This window comes from Tinamus guttatus, unplaced genomic scaffold (assembly GCF_059628265.1).
Source record: "Tinamus guttatus ecotype Peru unplaced genomic scaffold, ASM5962826v1 Tinamus_guttatus_pri_ptg000155l, whole genome shotgun sequence".
NCBI lineage: Eukaryota > Metazoa > Chordata > Aves > Tinamiformes > Tinamidae > Tinamus > Tinamus guttatus.
This window is the reverse complement of record NW_028288689.1, coordinates 7,924,262-7,941,835: the sequence shown is the minus strand read 5'-3', so window position 1 is coordinate 7,941,835 and position 17,574 is coordinate 7,924,262. Positions and strand designations below refer to the sequence as shown.

Sequence of the window (17,574 nt, the reverse complement as noted above, 5' to 3'; positions counted from 1 at the left end):
GCGACGCCGCAGCGGAGCGGGAGCTGCCGGAGCCTCCTGCGACGAAGCCGGAAGAGAAGAGCGGAGCAGAAGAAAGAGCACAGCAGATCAGAGTAGAAGAAAGAGCGGAGGGGAGCAGAACAGAACGGAAGGAGCAGAGCTGAGGCGGGTTATATCTCCCTGCGCCAGCTCATTTGCGAGCCTGCTGATCAGCAGAGAAGGTGAGCGCCGGAGGAAGGGAGGTGAGGAGCGGCAGAGATGAGAGCGGGGCAGGCAGGGCAGAGCCGGGCAGCAGCCGGACACGTCGCGTTCCTGGCCGTGCTGCTGCCGCTGTGCTGCCGGGCGGCGCCGGAGCGGCTGCGCTATGCGATTCCCGAGGAAACGGGCAGCGGCTCCGTGGTGGGACCGCTGGCGCGGGACCTGGGACTCAGCCCGGCCGATCTGCCCGCACGGCAGCTGCAACTTGTCTCGGCGTCTAGAAGGCATCTGAAATATTTCTCGGTGAGCGCGGACACCGGGCACCTGTACGTGAACGAGCGTCTGGACCGGGAGGAGATGTGCGGCAACTCGGCATCTTGCTCGGTCCGTTTCGAAGCAGTGGTGCAGAACCCGCTCAACGTTTTCCAAGTCGATGTGGACATCCAGGACATCAACGACAACTCCCCGGCCTTCAGCGAGTCTATTCTAGATTTGGAGATCGGTGAATTAATCCTTCCTGGTGCGCGATTTCCATTGGAGATGGCGCAAGATCCGGATGTGGGAAGCAACTCGCTACTCAGCTACCAGCTCACTGAAAACCCGTCCTTCAGGCTGGAAGCGAAGGAAACGCCAAGTGGGAAGAAGCAACCTGAATTGGTATTAGAAAGAGCTTTGGATCGCGAGAAGCAGAGCTCGTTTCAGATGGTGCTGATGGCGGTGGACGGCGGGTCGCCAGCGAGGTCAGGAACTGTCCAGATTCGCATCAACGTGACAGACGCCAACGACAACGCGCCCGTGTTCAGCAAAAGCGTCTACGAAGCGCGAGTGCGGGAGAATGCGCCGACGGGCTCGCTGGTGCTGCAGGTGCGAGCCACGGACGCGGATGCGGGCTCCAACGGACGAGTGTCCTACTCCTTCAGCAACGTTCCCGACGCTGTCCGCGCTATCTTCAGCATAGACAGCGACAGCGGCGACATCCGCAATGTGGGCATTCTGGATTTCGAGGAGCGGAAGGAATACACCTTCGGAGTAGCGGCGAGGGACGGGGGCGGCCTCACAGGTCACAGCCAGGTGCACATAGAGATCACGGACGAGAACGACAACGCGCCCGAGATAAGGACGTTGTTGGTAGCGGGCACGGTCCCCGAGGACTCCCCACCGGGCACCGTGGTTGCCCTCGTGAACGTGCACGACGCGGACTCTGGCGACAACGGGAAGGTGTGGTGCGAGCTGGAGAGCGAGTCGCCGCTGTCGATCGTGGCGTCGTCGGGCAGCTCGTACAAGGTGGTGACGACGAGCGCGCTGGACAGGGAGCGCGCGTCCGAGCACAACGTGACGGTGGTGGCCAGCGACCGGGGCAGCCCGCCGCTGTCGAGCCGCACGGCGCTGTCGCTGTCCGTGTCGGACGTGAACGACAACGCGCCGGTGTTCGAGGAAGCCGCCTACAGCGCCTACGTGTCGGAGAACAACTTGGCGGGCGCGGCGGTGCTGCGCGTGCGGGCGCGCGACGCGGACGCGGGCGCCAACGGGCGCGTGAGCTACTGGCTGGTGGGCGGCAGCGCGGGCGAGGCGGCGGCAGCGGCGGCGCCCTACGTGTCGGTGGAGGCGCGGAGCGGCGCGCTGTACGCGCAGCGCTCCTTCGACTACGAGCAGTGCCGCGAGTTCGCCGTGGAGGTGCGTGCGCAGGACGGCGGCTCGCCGGCGCGGAGCTCCACGGCGACCGTGCGCGTCTTCGTGCTGGACCTCAACGACAACGCGCCCCAGGTGCTGTGGCCGGCGTCGGCTGCGCCGGGCTCGTCGAGTGGCGTGGCGGGCCCTTTCGAGGTGGTGCCGCGCTCGGCCGAGGCCGGCTACCTGGTGTCCAAGGTGGTGGCGGTGGACGCGGACTCGGGGCGCAACGCGTGGCTGTCGTACGAGCTGGTGCAGGCGACGGAGCCGGCGCTGTTCCGCGTGGGGCTGCACAGCGGCGAGGTGCGCACGGCGCGGGCCGTGTCGGAGCGGGACGCGGCGAGGCAGCGCCTCGTGGTGGCGGTGAAGGACCACGGGCAGCCGGCGCTGTCGGCCACGGCCACGCTGCACGTGGTGCTGGCCGAGAGCTTGCAGGAGGCGCTGCCGGCGCTGAGCGAGCGGGCGGCGGGCGCCGAGTCGCCGTCGGACTTGCAGTTCTACCTGGTGCTGGCGCTCGCGCTGCTCTGCGCCTTGTTCGTGCTGAGCGTGGCGCTGGCCGTGGCGGCGCGGGTGCGCCGCGCCGGGCCGCCCGCCGTGCTGCGCTGCCTGCGCGCCGAGCGCTTCTCCGTGGCCGGCCCCGCCTTCCCGGCCGACTTCTGCGAGGGCACCTTGCCCTACTCCTACAACCTGTGCGTGGCGCCGGCACGCGCCGTGGCCGAGTGCGCGTTGCTGCCGGCGCCGCTGCCCAGCCGCGCCGTCGACGATCTTCTCGGCGGGGACCCGCCCGCGATGCTCACGGCCAGCAGCAGCCGCTCCCCGGCAGAGCCGCCCTCGGACCCCGACGCCCTGCAGGTCGGTAGGACGACACTATCCTCTTCTCGCTGCTTTCGTTACCCTGTTATGACCCTTGTTCTTTTATTTATATATTTATTAAACTTTGGCAACTTTTGATGCTTTCCTATGATTATATGTGAATATTAAATACGGAAGAAGGGTTCCCTTTGAAGTGAATGCATCAAGGAAAGAATATTATATCGACACTCTGTTTTTAAGAGCAACAGGTGGTTTTTTAAGGTCGTTTTGATAATTTTTTGAATATGCCGAGGAGAATGCAGCAGGAAGTTGATCTTATTAGCTGTCACCGAAGTTAGTAACATTAATGTCTGTTGCCACAGTGAATGACCGGAGTATTTTCATACTTAATTATGGCAGCCTTATAGCCATGAGATAGCATTTAAATTCTGCTTTACTCATTATGCTTTGGTAAAATATCTGCAATTAAAAAGCAAGAACGTGCCCGTGAATAGGACGACAATGCTGTGTCTCTAGTTTTGACGAGTGTTTTACTTCCCTGTAAAGAAATAAGTTGGTGTCGTCTTCCCCAGAAGTTCTGGTGAAGAAAGGATCGAATCCTTCTGGTTGGAAGAAAGGTTATTTCTGTATGGTCATCAATTTTCTATGTTCTTTGTTCAGCTATTTCTTATGGTTTTTTTTTTTCATCCATGGTGGTTGTGCTTGTTTCCGCTTTGTCTTTTATGTCCGAGATGGATTAGCCCAGAGTATAGCTACTATTTCACTTGTAGTTTCTAACATCTTAGTGATTAACAGTACTTGTTCACCGTCGTGTGCTACTGTTGCAAGTGTAAATCTACTTTTGCTCTATATGAATCCTTCTAATGTGCCAAAACGGAACGTGGTTTCATTGAATACCTTTACCTCCCAATAATAAGGCCGAGGGTATGGCCGCGACTGCTTCCAAGGTCTCTCTTGCCCATCAAATTTCCCTTCGAAGATGCTGCGGCACTCTCACAAATGTAAACGTGCTTTTAGCGGTGTTTTCTCTGTGAGCGGCTCATTAGACGTATTTCCTGTTAAAGAGCGTCAATCGCTCACTGATGTTATCACCCTCCACTTAGGGCACGCCCTTTTGTTTGGATGCCAACTGTTTAAAAGGGACTGGGGTAGTGAGGCTGCAGGCATTTAGGCAGCATGTGAAGATATGATTCCTATGGTCAGATGACTCTCTTGCACGGCTTGATCCGCCTGAAGTAGAGTGTGAGCATTTGTTGGTGAGGAAGATCTTTGTGAGAGAAATGACAATGCTCTAAAAATATAGCCAAGCCCCCTTGTGAATGCAAGATAATTGTTCTTGTTTTTACTATTTTAGAGCTTTTTTTAGGGCAGGTCTCAAAGCGGGGTGACGCCCTCCTGGTGCGTCCTGCTGTCCACACTATAATGCTCCTTTCACCCTTCGCTGTCTTCATGCTGTAGCTTTTGTTAGCACTGGGCTTTCCTATTTCCACCTGTGTTTCTTTTCATTTATAGGCATAGTCTCTTACTCAGGTGAATCCTTTTCAATTCTTTGTCTCTCAGTTTCTTTTGTTTTGAGTGCTGCAGGTGCTGTAGATTGCAGGAAATGAGAGTGTATTTTGGGTTTTATTTTATTTTATTTTATTTTATTTTATTTTATTTTATGTTTTTCTGATGGAACTGCTGTCAGCAATCCCTGTATTAGGAGAAGCGTTGTGGATTTTTCTGGAAGTGTCACATATATCTTGTTAATCAGGATCTTAAAGAGTGTCTTTAAACAGGTAGTTTGGTGACCATTTCTCTACTGCAGTACTGCAAGTGATCGGCCTTACATCACTCATGTTTTAGATGTGTATGACGTGTCATAACGGTGTGGGGAGCATGAAAATCAACTCTGTTGTGTGTATGTGTGCACGCTAGTGTATCTCGGAGGGAAATGTTGTATGCTGCAGCTGTTCTTATTTATTTGACATTTACAAAGATTATAAGGGTCATGTGTGCCTCATTTTGCAAAGTAGGTTTTACATAACCTCCTCCTCGAGTTGCACCTTCCAGGTCAATTGCTCCTGGAGTCCCTCTTTCTCATATTATTTGTGTCTGAAGTGCTACCGATGGTGTTGGTCTGTCTGAAGTGTAAATGCTTTCTTTTAAAAAAATGAATTTTCCTCCCTTTTTAATGGTCTGTTCCTTGGGCTATGTCTTTGAAGACTTTGTGCCACATTATTACTCCGTTTACCATCCTTAGTATGTGATTCAACTATTCGTCTGTATCCTAGATACTGGGTGACTTTACCATAGTAGTCGTAAAACAGATGTTCCACCTTCCTCAGGACATTTTTTAAATAGAGACGTGGACAAAGCAGCATTTTGTCTTAGTCACACATAATTTGTATAGACTATTCCTCTGTTTTCCTTTCCCATTAAAAGGAGCTCTTTTTTTCATGGCGTTTTCCTTCCATGGTGGACTTTTCTTCCTCACTCTTTGTTGAGACATCTTGTAGATATGGTTCTGTTAAGTAGTAGAGTGTCACTGAGGATTGGTCCTTGTGTTCCTACTGCATGGTAGGTTTATCATTATCAATAGCAGCAGCAGCAGTACTAACAATTTCTGCCTGGTATGATTCTTTCACTTCTGGATGTTTCTAACATTAATCACATTTGTTGTCATGACTGCTATTTAGGCCTCATGTGTCAGATAATGGCTTTTCCCTTAGAAAGCCATGGCAGGAGGAGCTATTTTCATACCTACCTTTTAATGTTTAAAGCTATAAATGGAATGGCTTTATTATACCTACATTTGCAAAACATGCTTCTGAATGAAATGTTTTTGCTTGAGGTATAAGCAAGTGCCAAAAGTCAGATTGCTACATGGCTATGAAAGCATGTGCAGGCAGTGCAAGCAAAGGCTGGATAAGGACTTGGAAGAAGGTAGGTGGGTCAGCTTTGGACTGAGCAACACTTTGTTTTCATTCCTTCTGTGAAGGCTGTGCCAGGAATAACAAGATCCTCTTATTCATGTCCCTAAGGGTGGTTACAGGCCTCTAAGGCTGTGTCTTCAAGCAATAAATGTGTAATTTTTTATAAACATCTGTAGAAAGGCTACATGCCTAGAATGCCTCTGAATGAAACTCTCTTTTAGCATAGGTAAGGCCAAAAGTCACACCACTACATGGCAATGAAAGTATTTGTAGACAGTGCAAGGAGGGTAAGAGGTTGCATAAGGAATTGGAAGAAGAATGTAGACGGGTCAGTTGTTGTCTTCTGAGGTGGGTGTCTTCAAGCAATAACTGTGTAACTTGATATAAACGTCTGTGCAAGTGCTACAGGCCTACAGTGCCTAGCAGCTCCTGTGGGAAATCTCACTTTCCCACCTGGGTGACCTAGTAACACTGCAATGGAGAGTTTCACTGTGGTTGTATTTCTGGGTTCCTGAACTTGAGCTATCTGCAAGCTTGAAAACTTGCAAGAATTTTTCTTAGTTGATGTTTATGGAAGTGGGCTTTTGCTCTGAAGCTGCAAAGGTTGTGTTGCAATATCTCTCACAATGTCTCTAAGTAATGTTAAGACTCTAGGACTTCTGTATAAGACTGAGGTTCGGTGAATAAGATTTATTCCCTTTTTTTCCTACATAACAAGCTGTTCTTTTTTCCTGTGTTTGTGGTTCTTGTGGTACTCTCTTTATTAAGGTGTCCTGTACATACAACTGCATTAAGAGGTCACTGAGTGTTGGTCCTTATCTTACCCTACTGTGCCTATAGCGTTTGTTTTTCAAAACAATTTCTGTCTGCAGCATTGCAGAAAAAAAATGGAATAACAATAAGAATTCTACAGATATTTTATCATGAGGACATATTTATTTGACTTCTTCTATGCAGAGTGATATAGACTTTGTTTTCATTCCTACTGCCAAGGTTGTGCCAGAAATAACAACGACCTCATATTCATGCCTGTAAGCGTGGTGATAGTCCTCTGAGGCATCTGTCTTCATGCAGATCCTCTAGGATTTCTCACTTTTCCACCTGTGTAGCCTTGTAACACTGCAATGGAGAGTTTCACCATGGTTGTATTTTGGGGTTCGTGACCTTGAGCCATCTTCCAGCTCGAAGTCTTACTCAAAGTCTTCCTAGGCGACCTTTAGGGACCGCTTTTTTTTTTTTCTTCTGAAGCTCTCAGGGTAGTGTTGCAATTAACACTTTAATTTTCCAGACAAGCTCACAATCACCTGAAGATAGGGTTTTATGGCAGAGGAAATTGAAGCAGAGGAGCTAAACTGGCATTGCTCACAATATTTCTAGCTAATATGAAGACTCTAGAACTTGTATATAAGGCTGAGATTCAGCCACTAAGAATTATCCTTTTTTCTTCATTTCCCCACTAACAAGTAGGTTTTTCCCCTTTTTTACCTCTATGTTTTAACTTCCGTTGCAGTACTTCCTCTCTTCTCTCTTTCTTCTTTTTTTTTTTTCGTTTTTTTTTTTAAATATTTTTGCTTGCAGTTTTAGAGGTGTTAAGGAATGATGAAAATTCTACAAGTATTTTACCATGTGGGTCATTTATTTCACTTCTATGCCGAGTGACATCTAATGCCTTCTTTTAATTGCTCTTGTGTATGGTGCAGTATCTTTTAATATAGACTACATAATATCTAGGTCAGCAGTATATTAGGAAAATGACATCACATATTCCTGGCAATGGTGGAAGAAGGTATAAGAAAGTCTGCATTTTTGTGATGAGTTGCTTCTGTATAACTTCTCAATAACCACAGACACCTGCTTGCACAACAGCATCATGGCCTGTTCCTTGAGTCAGCTCTTCAGAGCCTATGCCATGTTATTATTTGGTTTACCATCTTTTGTAATTCAGCTATTCCTGTGAATGTTAGGTATTGGAAGTGGATGTGCACTTTGCCTTGAGAGTGAACCTTTGCTCCCAGAGAGTAGGCAGATTTGCTTTCTGATGCAGACACATGCTTCCGATGTGGTGCACAGCAAGGAACGTGTCCATATTGCAGCCCATTCTGGTTTTGGCCTAGGAGATATATATGTTGAAAAAGAGCTGATACTGGACATATTGCTGCACCTTTGTGGCAGCATTTGTAGGCAGGTTGAAGAATTCTGTCCACGTAGACATATGTTAGGTGGAAGAGTTGCCCAGCAACTCTTCAGTTGCAGCTCTGCAGAGAAAGTCCTGAGTGTCATGGTGGACAACAAGTTGACCATGAGGCAGCAGTGTGCTCTTGTGGCCAAGAAGGCCAATGGGATACTGGGGTGCATTAAGAAGAGCATCTCCAGCAGGTTGAGGGAGGTGATCCTGCCCCTCTACTCAGCCCTGGTGAGGCCGCATCTGGAGTATTGTGTCCAGTTCTGGGTCCCACAGTACAAGAGGGATGTGGAGCTGCTGGAGAGAGTCCAGTGCAGGGCCACAAGGATGATCAGGGGCCTGGAACATCTGTCCTATGAGGAGAGGCTGAGGGAGCTGGGCCTGTTCAGCCTGGAGAAGAGAAGGCTGAGAGGGGATCTGAGCAGCGTATACCTCAAGGGAGGGAGTGAGGAGGATGGTGCTGGCCTCTTTTCAGTGGTGGCCACCGATGGAACTAGAGGTAATGTTCACAAACAGAAGCATCAGAAGTTACACATGAACTTAAGGAAAAATTTCTTAACAGTGAGGGTGCCAGAGCACTGAAACAGGCTGCCCAGAGAGGTTGCGGAGTCTCCTTCTCCGGAGATCTTCCAAACCCGCTTGGATGCAGTCCTCTGCCACGTATTCTAGGTGACCCTGCGTGTGCAGGGTGGTTGGACTAGATGACCTCTCGAGGTCCCTTCCAAACTTAAGCATTCTAAGATTCTATGAAAATATAGTTTTGAGTGAATAGAAGGTGGGCATAAATGTTGGTCTTAAAAAACTTAATCACTTATAGCTGCAGTTTCATCTGCTCTTATTTTCTGTTATATCTGGCTAAGGAAATGTGGCAATGTTCCATGCTGGGTGCATTTTAGGAGATGATCCTTACTAGATTTCTTTATAATGTACCTCCTACCAGGGAAATAAACTGCTGTGATTTCTTCATTTCAGTATGCTTCAAATTTTAGCGTTGTTTTTTGTCACGATCTAAAGCAATCTCAAAGTGTCTCACATTGGTTTAAAATCATTAGTTTCTGTACATGTATGAGTGCAGGAGCAGTTCCATAGATCCCTGTAAGCATTTCAGCCAAGAACAATAAGGCTCTGATGAACACGTATTTGCTTAGTATTTCTTTGAAGACAATGCTCTCAACTGAGGCCTAAGTGTGACTTAAATTCATACATTTCCCTGTTGCAAGGAAAGGGTTGTCAGGCAGTGCATTGAGGGTGAGAGACTGGGTAAAAAAGTGCAGGATAGGTTGCTCAGTTTGCATTTGTCCAGGCAATGTTTTCATAACATGCCTTCTGCCCTTGCCTAGGGCATTTATGCTAAGACTCTCTTATGAGGGTGACAATCCTCTGATGAATGTGTCTCCAGGCAATAACTCAGTAAATACAGGTGCTGATTGAGTAGTATGCCTCCATAATTCCTCCAGGAACTCATTTTCTTTTTTTCTCATTTTTTTAGCCACTTGCTTGGCCTTTTTATACCATGACGGACAGTATTCTGAGCTGCATGTAGGTTTCCTAGGCCTGAGCTGCTTTCATGCTTAGCTTGCTAGATGTCTTCCTAGGCCACATTTACAGAGTGGGATATTATTTTCGAGCCTGACAGTGTTGGTTCATCAGTTGCCACCTTTTTTTTGGTAGCATTTGTAGGCAGATTGGAGAATTCGGTCCATGTAGACATAGGTTAGGCGGAAGAGAATTTCTGCATGAAATATAGTTGTGGGTGGGTGAGTGTAAAATTTTGTCTTGGTCATATTCTATGTACAGCTGCAGTTTCATCCAGTCCTTTGTTTTGTTATGTCCGGCTGAGAAAATGTGGCAAAGTTCCATGCTGGGTGGGTTGTGAGGAGATGTTACTTTCTAGATGTCTTTATATCTTCTAGTAGAGATTAAACTGAAAGATCATACTATGATTCCTTCAAGACTTTGCTTTACAGAGTGGGCTTTTCCCTTTGAACCTACCAGTGTTGGCTTGCAGCAAATGCTTAGTTCCAAGCAAGACAAAAGTGCACATCTACCTGAAGACTGAATTCTTGCATGTGAGGAAGATGAAGCAGAGAAGGTCTCATAGAGACTGTTCTACCCTGCATGAGATTTTGATTCAGGCAGAGGCCTACAATAAAACATTCACACTTCTGTCTTCAGGAGGGGAATAGGCCCTCTTAGGCCCCCACTGTACAGGGTACAAAAATCCATAAATGCTGACAAAAATGTATGAAAACAGCCTCTTGTCTATAAAGCTCAAAGGGAGAATTTAGGGCACAGTTTACCCCTCGAGCACTCACTGCCCTGCCAGGTGCTCCAGGTACATTTTAGGCAGAGTTGTGGCAAAATAGCTGTAAAATACATCCATGGAATAATTGCCTCAAAAGTGTCAGTTAGAGCTTTTGGCATCATCAGTAATTCAAAAATGACAGAGAACAGGGCTACTACTTTGTTATACTGCTACTCTGCTGTTGTGATCTCTTAGAGGCCTGCAGACAGATGACCTGCCTCTTGATGGTCCACCTTGCCCAGCACGGAAAACAGGCCTTCCCAAATGGCAGAAGGAAGATCACAACTGCACACACAAATAATTTCAGCTGGATATGATACCCTCAGGCTGCATAGGGCTGAGTGACTTTTACCTAGAAGATCTCCAAGGCATTCTGCTCTCAAGTATAACAGTGCAAAATGATGTTTACAGTAGACATCAAACTTCAGAGTTTCAACCAAGCCAGCCTGAGCTTTTTGTGGGCAGAATAGGAGTCAGTGTCAGGACCAGCTCAGGGCTAACAGTCTGCATAGTTTTGTACATTTCTTGGCAAAGCTGGTACTCGTATTGAAAAGGAGTATGGTAAGAGCAATACCTCTGGGTTCCTTATTTCACAATCAGTATGATTTGCCCTCTTTTTTTGTTTGTTTGTTTGTCTACAAAAGCATGGCACAGAACAAACTTCAGTATGCAGTTATGTGCATAATATGGCAGGCAGTGATAAAAAGAAAGGTGAGAGAGGGATTGCAGGGAATATGAGGGCTCCTTAATGGGTAAAAGCTGTGTGTTTTGCCTTTATGGAGGTCTCTGAGGCTGCAAAGACTGAGTCTTAATACTTCCTTGAGGAACAGCCAAGGCTGGGATGACCAATTTAGTTCACCAGTGTCCTTGTTTGCTAAATCCACGTGTGCATGATCACAGTAATGCAGTGATGGGGTGACCAACAGGCACAAGAACGGGGAGGCCTGGGCTGAGACTCAATGGTTACAAAGCATTCTGAGAAATGGCGTCAGGTGTGACAATGGCTGTGCTGTGTGGGCCACCTTTGAGTCCTTAGGACTGAATGGTCACAATAAGACATGTTTCGCAGTGAGGAGTGTTGGAAGAAGGAATTTGGTGCATCAGAAAGCACAGTTTGTCTCCAAAATTGGTACTATGACTTGTTGAAACCAGAGTCTTTTTGAGGCATTCTTCAGATAATATGTTGACTACAATCCCCTTAGTATTGGGCTAAGTGAATTCAGGTTGTGCATGAAATAAGAACTCTTTCTTAGGAGCCATATATTCCAACTCTTAGGGAAATCTCTGTGGCAAGCCACTATCTCTTTAACAAGTATTGTAAATCATTCTTGTGATCATGCAAAATATGTTCTGCTGTCTCTTGAAATGAGATGCAGTATCTTTATTTTTTTGTATATAGATTGCAGCCCTCTTCACAGATCACAAGTATAGTTGAAGAGCTAGAAACCTGGCTGGAGTATGGCAAGGGAGAGAACCATTGTCAGAATCGTGCTGGGACATCTACTAGGGAAGAAAAATGTTTCGATGTTGAATGCCTTCTGAGCTCCTATTACTCCTTGAAGGCTGACAGAGCATTAGAATAGGGCTCGTCCTTGAAAGTGAGTTAACTTACAGAGGAGAGGTGTATTCCGGGGTTATATCACTTTCCAAACATGAAACCTCTGAAGGCGAAGATATGAAATCTGCACCTGCCTATGCGCTGGATCAAAGACCAGTGTCTGAATGTTAATGGAAATGCCAATGCGACCAAGGATGCGCACTGTACATGGTTGTGGATAAGTAGGGTGCTGGAAAAAACAAGGTGAAAAGAGATTAGCTCGGCTTCTCTGGCACATGCAAAGCAAATATATCTACTGCATATGTATAGCATGATACTTCCTTCGCTGCCGACAAGTGAAAGCTTCGCCTTGACTTACCGCAGCTGATTCCGTGCAGGACGATTAATTCCTTCCCCGAGACGACTTTCTGTGACAGCACGGAGTGCCACACGGAGGGGACTTTCCGCGGGGCCCTGTGGCGGTGCGGGCGGGCTGCAGTGGCGGCGCGGGGACTCTGGGTGCCGCTGTTGTCCAATGTGAAGGACCGCCGGAGCGGCTGCAGCCTCCCGGGTCGCAGCCGGAAGAGCGGAGCACAGGAGAAAGAGCAGACCGGAGCAGAGCAGAAGAGAGCTGAGACGGGTTATTTCTTGCCGCGTCGGTTGATTTGCGAGCCAGCTGTGGCTGATCTGCAGAGCAGAGAAGTACCGGAGGACGGGCAGCGAGGCGCATCGGAGGCGAGGAGCGGCGGGGATGGGAGAGGGGCAGGCGCCGCCACGCCGGGCAGCAGCCGGGCACGTCGCGTTCCTGGCCGTGCTGCTGCCGCTGTGCTGCCGGGCGGTACCGGAGCGGCTGCGCTATGCGATTCCCGAGGAAACGGGCAGCGGCTCCGTGGTGGGGCCGCTGGCGCGGGACCTGGGACTGAGTCCGGCAGACCTGCCCGCACGGCAGCTGCGGCTGGTCTCGGCATCCGGAAGGCAGCAGAAATATTTCTCGGTGAGCGCGGACACCGGGCACCTGTACGTGAACGAGCGTCTGGACCGGGAGGAGATGTGCGGCGACTCGGCGTCCTGCTCGATCAGTCTGGAGGCGGTGGTGCAGAATCCGTTCAACGTTTTCCAAGTCGATGTGGACATCCAGGACATCAATGACAACTCCCCGGTCTTCAGCAAAGCTGCCCTCGATCTGGAGATCGGAGAATGGACTGTTCCTGGTGCGCGATTTCCGCTGCAGATGGCGCAAGATCCGGATGTGGGAAGCAACTCTCTACTCAGCTACCAGCTCACCGAAAACCCGTCGTTCAGGCTGGAAGTGAAGGAGATCCCGGACGGAAGCAGGCAGCCCGAACTGGTGTTAGAAGGAGCTTTGGATCGCGAGAAGCAGAGCTCGTTTCAGATGGTGCTGACGGCGGTGGACGGCGGGTCTCCAGCGAGGTCGGGCACTGTCCAGATTCGCATTAACGTGACAGACGCCAACGACAACGCGCCCGCGTTCAGCAAAAGCGTCTACGAGGCGCGAGTGCGGGAGAATGTGCCCACTGGCTCGCTGGTGCTGCAGGTGCGAGCCACGGACGCGGATGCCGGCTCCAACGGGCGAGTCTCGTACTCCTTCAGCAACGTTCCCGACGCTGTCCTCGCTCTCTTCACAATAGACAGCGACAGCGGCGAGATCCACAATGTGGGGATTCTGGATTTCGAGTCGAGGAATAAATACACCTTCGCTGTGGAAGCGAGGGACGGAGGCGGGCTGAGCAGTCACTGCAATGTGCACGTACAGATAACGGACGAGAATGACAACGCGCCCGAGATAACGACGTTGTTGGTAGCGGGCACGGTCCCCGAGGACTCCCCGCCGGGCACCGTAGTTGCCCTCGTGAAAGTGCACGACGCGGACTCTGGCGACAACGGGAAGGTGTGGTGCGAGCTGGAGGGCGAGTCGCCGCTGACGATCGTGGCGTCGTCGGGCAGCTCGTACAAGGTGGTGACGACGAGCGCGCTGGACAGGGAGCGCGCATCCGAGCACAACGTGACGGTGGTGGCCAGCGACCGGGGCAGCCCGCCGCTGTCGAGCCGCACGGCGCTGTCGCTGTCCGTGTCGGACGTGAACGACAACGCGCCGGTGTTCGAGGAAGCCGCCTACAGCGCCTACGTGTCGGAGAACAACTTGGCGGGCGCGGCGGTGCTGCGCGTGCGGGCGCGCGACGCGGACGCGGGCGCCAACGGGCGCGTGAGCTACTGGCTGGTGGGCGGCAGCGCGGGCGAGGCGGCGGCAGCGGCGGCGCCCTACGTGTCGGTGGAGGCGCGGAGCGGCGCGCTGTACGCGCAGCGCTCCTTCGACTACGAGCAGTGCCGCGAGTTCGCCGTGGAGGTGCGTGCGCAGGACGGCGGCTCGCCGGCGCGGAGCTCCACGGCGACCGTGCGCGTCTTCGTGCTGGACCTCAACGACAACGCGCCCCAGGTGCTGTGGCCGGCGTCGGCTGCGCCGGGCTCGTCGAGCGGCGTGGCGGGCCCTTTCGAGGTGGTGCCGCGCTCGGCCGAGGCCGGCTACCTGGTGTCCAAGGTGGTGGCGGTGGACGCGGACTCGGGGCGCAACGCGTGGCTGTCGTACGAGCTGGTGCAGGCGACGGAGCCGGCGCTGTTCCGCGTGGGGCTGCACAGCGGCGAGGTGCGCACGGCGCGGGCCGTGTCGGAGCGGGACGCGGCGAGGCAGCGCCTCGTGGTGGCGGTGAAGGACCACGGGCAGCCGGCGCTGTCGGCCACGGCCACGCTGCACGTGGTGCTGGCCGAGAGCTTGCAGGAGGCGCTGCCGGCGCTGAGCGAGCGGGCGGCGGGCGCCGAGTCGCCGTCGGACTTGCAGTTCTACCTGGTGCTGGCGCTCGCGCTGCTCTGCGCCTTGTTCGTGCTGAGCGTGGCGCTGGCCGTGGCGGCGCGGGTGCGCCGCGCCGGGCCGCCCGCCGTGCTGCGCTGCCTGCGCGCCGAGCGCTTCTCCGTGGCCGGCCCCGCCTTCCCGGCCGACTTCTGCGAGGGCACCTTGCCCTACTCCTACAACCTGTGCGTGGCGCCGGCACGCGCCGTGGCCGAGTGCGCGTTGCTGCCGGCGCCGCTGCCCAGCCGCGCCGTCGACGATCTTCTCGGCGGGGACCCGCCCGCGATGCTCACGGCCAGCAGCAGCCGCTCCCCGGCAGAGCCGCCCTCGGACCCCGACGCCCTGCAGGTCGGTAGGACGACACTATCCTCTTCTCGCTGCTTTCGTTACCCTGTTATGACCCTTGTTCTTTTATTTATATATTTATTAAACTTTGGCAACTTTTGATGCTTTCCTATGATTATATGTGAATATTAAATACGGAAGAAGGGTTCCCTTTGAAGTGAATGCATCAAGGAAAGAATATTATATCGACACTCTGTTTTTAAGAGCAACAGGTGGTTTTTTAAGGTCGTTTTGATAATTTTTTGAATATGCCGAGGAGAATGCAGCAGGAAGTTGATCTTATTAGCTGTCACCGAAGTTAGTAACATTAATGTCTGTTGCCACAGTGAATGACCGGAGTATTTTCATACTTAATTATGGCAGCCTTATAGCCATGAGATAGCATTTAAATTCTGCTTTACTCATTATGCTTTGGTAAAATATCTGCAATTAAAAAGCAAGAACGTGCCCGTGAATAGGACGACAATGCTGTGTCTCTAGTTTTGACGAGTGTTTTACTTCCCTGTAAAGAAATAAGTTGGTGTCGTCTTCCCCAGAAGTTCTGGTGAAGAAAGGATCGAATCCTTCTGGTTGGAAGAAAGGTTATTTCTGTATGGTCATCATTTTTCTATGTTCTTTGTTCAGCTATTTCTTATGGTTTTTTTTTCATCCATGGTGGTTGTGCTTGTTTCCGCTTTGTCTTTTATGTCCGAGATGGATTAGCCCAGAGTATAGCTACTATTTCACTTGTAGTTTCTAACAGCTTAGTGATTAACAGTACTTGTTCACTGTCGTGTGCTACTGTTGCAAGTGTAAATCTACTTTTGCTCTATATGAATCCTTCTAATGTGCCAAAACGGAACGTGGTTTCATTGAATACCTTTACCTCCCAATAATAAGGCCGAGGGTATGGCCGCGACTGCTTCCAAGGTCTCTCTTGCCCATCAAATTTCCCTTCGAAGATGCTGCGGCACTCTCACAAATGTAAACGTGCTTTTAGCGGTGTTTTCTCTGTGAGCGGCTCATTAGACGTATTTCCTGTTAAAGAGCGTCAATCGCTCACTGATGTTATCACCCTCCACTTAGGGCACGCCCTTTTGTTTGGGTGCCAACTGTTTAAAAGGGACTGGGGTAGTGAGGCTGCAGGCATTTAGGCAGCATGTGAAGATATGATTCCTAAGGGAGATGACTCTCTTGCACGGCTTGATCCGCCTGAAGTAGAGTGTGAGCATTTGTTGGTGAGGAAGATCTTTGTGAGAGAAATGACAATGCTCTAAAAATATAGCCAAGCCCCCTTGTGAATGCAAGATAATTGTTCTTGTTTTTACTATTTTAGAGCTTTTTTTAGGGCAGGTCTCAAAGCGGGGTGACGCCCTCCTGGTGCGTCCTGCCGTCCACACTATAATGCTCCTTTCACCCTTCGCTTTCTTCATGCTGTAGCTTTTGTTAGCACTGGGCTTTCCTATTTCCACCTGTGTTTCTTTTCATTTATATGCATAGTCTCTTACTCAGGTGAATCCTTTTCAATTCTTTGTCTCTCAGTTTCTTTTGAGTGCTGCAGTTGCTGTAGATTGCAGGAAATGAGAGTGTATTTTGGGTTTTATTTTATTTTATTTTATTTTATTTTATTTTATTTTATTTTATTTTATTTTATTTTATTTTATTTTATTTTATTTTATTATGTTTTTTCTGATGGAATTGCTGTCAGCAATCCCTGTATTAGGAGAAGCGCTGTGGATTTTTCTGGAAGTTTCACATATATCTTGTTAATCAGGATCTTAAAGAGTGTCTTTAAACAGGTAGTTTGGTGACCATTTCTCTACTGCAATACTGCAAGTGATCGGCCTTACATCACTCATGTTTTAGATGTGTATGACGTGTCATAACGGTGTGGGGAGCATGAAAATGAACTCTGTTGTGTGTATGTGTGCACGCTAGTGTATCTCGGAGGGAAATGTTGTGCGCTGCAGCTGTTCTTATGTTATTTATTTGACATTTACAAGGATTATAAGGGTCATGTGTGCCTCATTTTGCACGGTAGGTTTTACATAACCTCCTCCTCGAGTTGCACCTTCCAGGTCAATTGCTCCTGGAGTCCCTCTTTCTCATATTATTTGTGTCTGAAGTGCTACCGATGGTGTTGGTCTGTCTGAAGTATAAATGCATTCTTTTTTAAAAATGAATTTTCCTCCTCTTTTTTAATGGTCTGTTCCTTGGGCTGTGTCTTTGAAGACTTTGTGCCACATTATTACTCCGTTTGCCATCCTTAGTATGTGATTCAAGTATTCGTCTGTATCCTAGATACTGGGTGACTTTACCATAGTAGTCGAAAAACAGATGTTCCATCTTCCTCAGGACATTTTTTAAACAGAGACGTGGACAAAGTAGCATTTTGCCTTAGTCGCACATAATTTGTATAGACTATTCCTCTGTTTTCCTTTCCCATTAAAAGGAGCTCTTTTTTTCATGGTGTTTTCCTTCCATGGTGGACTTTTCTTCCTCACTCTTTGTCGAGACATCTTGTAGATATGGTTCTGTTAAGTAGTAGAGTGTCACTGAGGATTGGTCCTTGTGTTCCTACTGCATGGTAGGTTTATCATTATCAATAGCAGCAGCAGCAGTACTAACAATTTCTGCCTGGTATGATTCTTTCACTTCTGGATGTTTCTAACATTAGTCACATTTGTTGTCATGACTGCTATTTAGGCCTCATGTGTCAGATAATGGCTTTTCCCTTAGAAAGCCATGGCAGGAGGAGCTATTTTCATACCTACCTTTTAATGTTTAAAG

The 17,574-nt window shown here is 49.7% G+C and overlaps 1 protein-coding gene and 1 pseudogene across 1 annotated transcript; both read left to right on the top strand.

Moving 5' to 3' along the window:
- Nucleotides 1-237: 237 nt before the first annotated feature.
- Nucleotides 238-3,761, top strand: LOC148595070 (protocadherin gamma-B5 pseudogene; annotated as a pseudogene).
- A 5,507-nt stretch (nucleotides 3,762-9,268) lies between these two features.
- On the top strand, nucleotides 9,269-15,870 carry LOC148595069 (protocadherin gamma-B5-like). Its single transcript, XM_088522721.1, has 4 exons — nucleotides 9,269-9,294; nucleotides 11,996-12,079; nucleotides 12,291-14,808; nucleotides 15,832-15,870. The coding sequence occupies exons 1-4, from the start codon at nucleotides 9,269-9,271 to the stop codon at nucleotides 15,868-15,870; spliced, it is 2,667 nt and encodes an 888-aa protein (XP_088378847.1).
- Nucleotides 15,871-17,574: the final 1,704 nt, after the last annotated feature.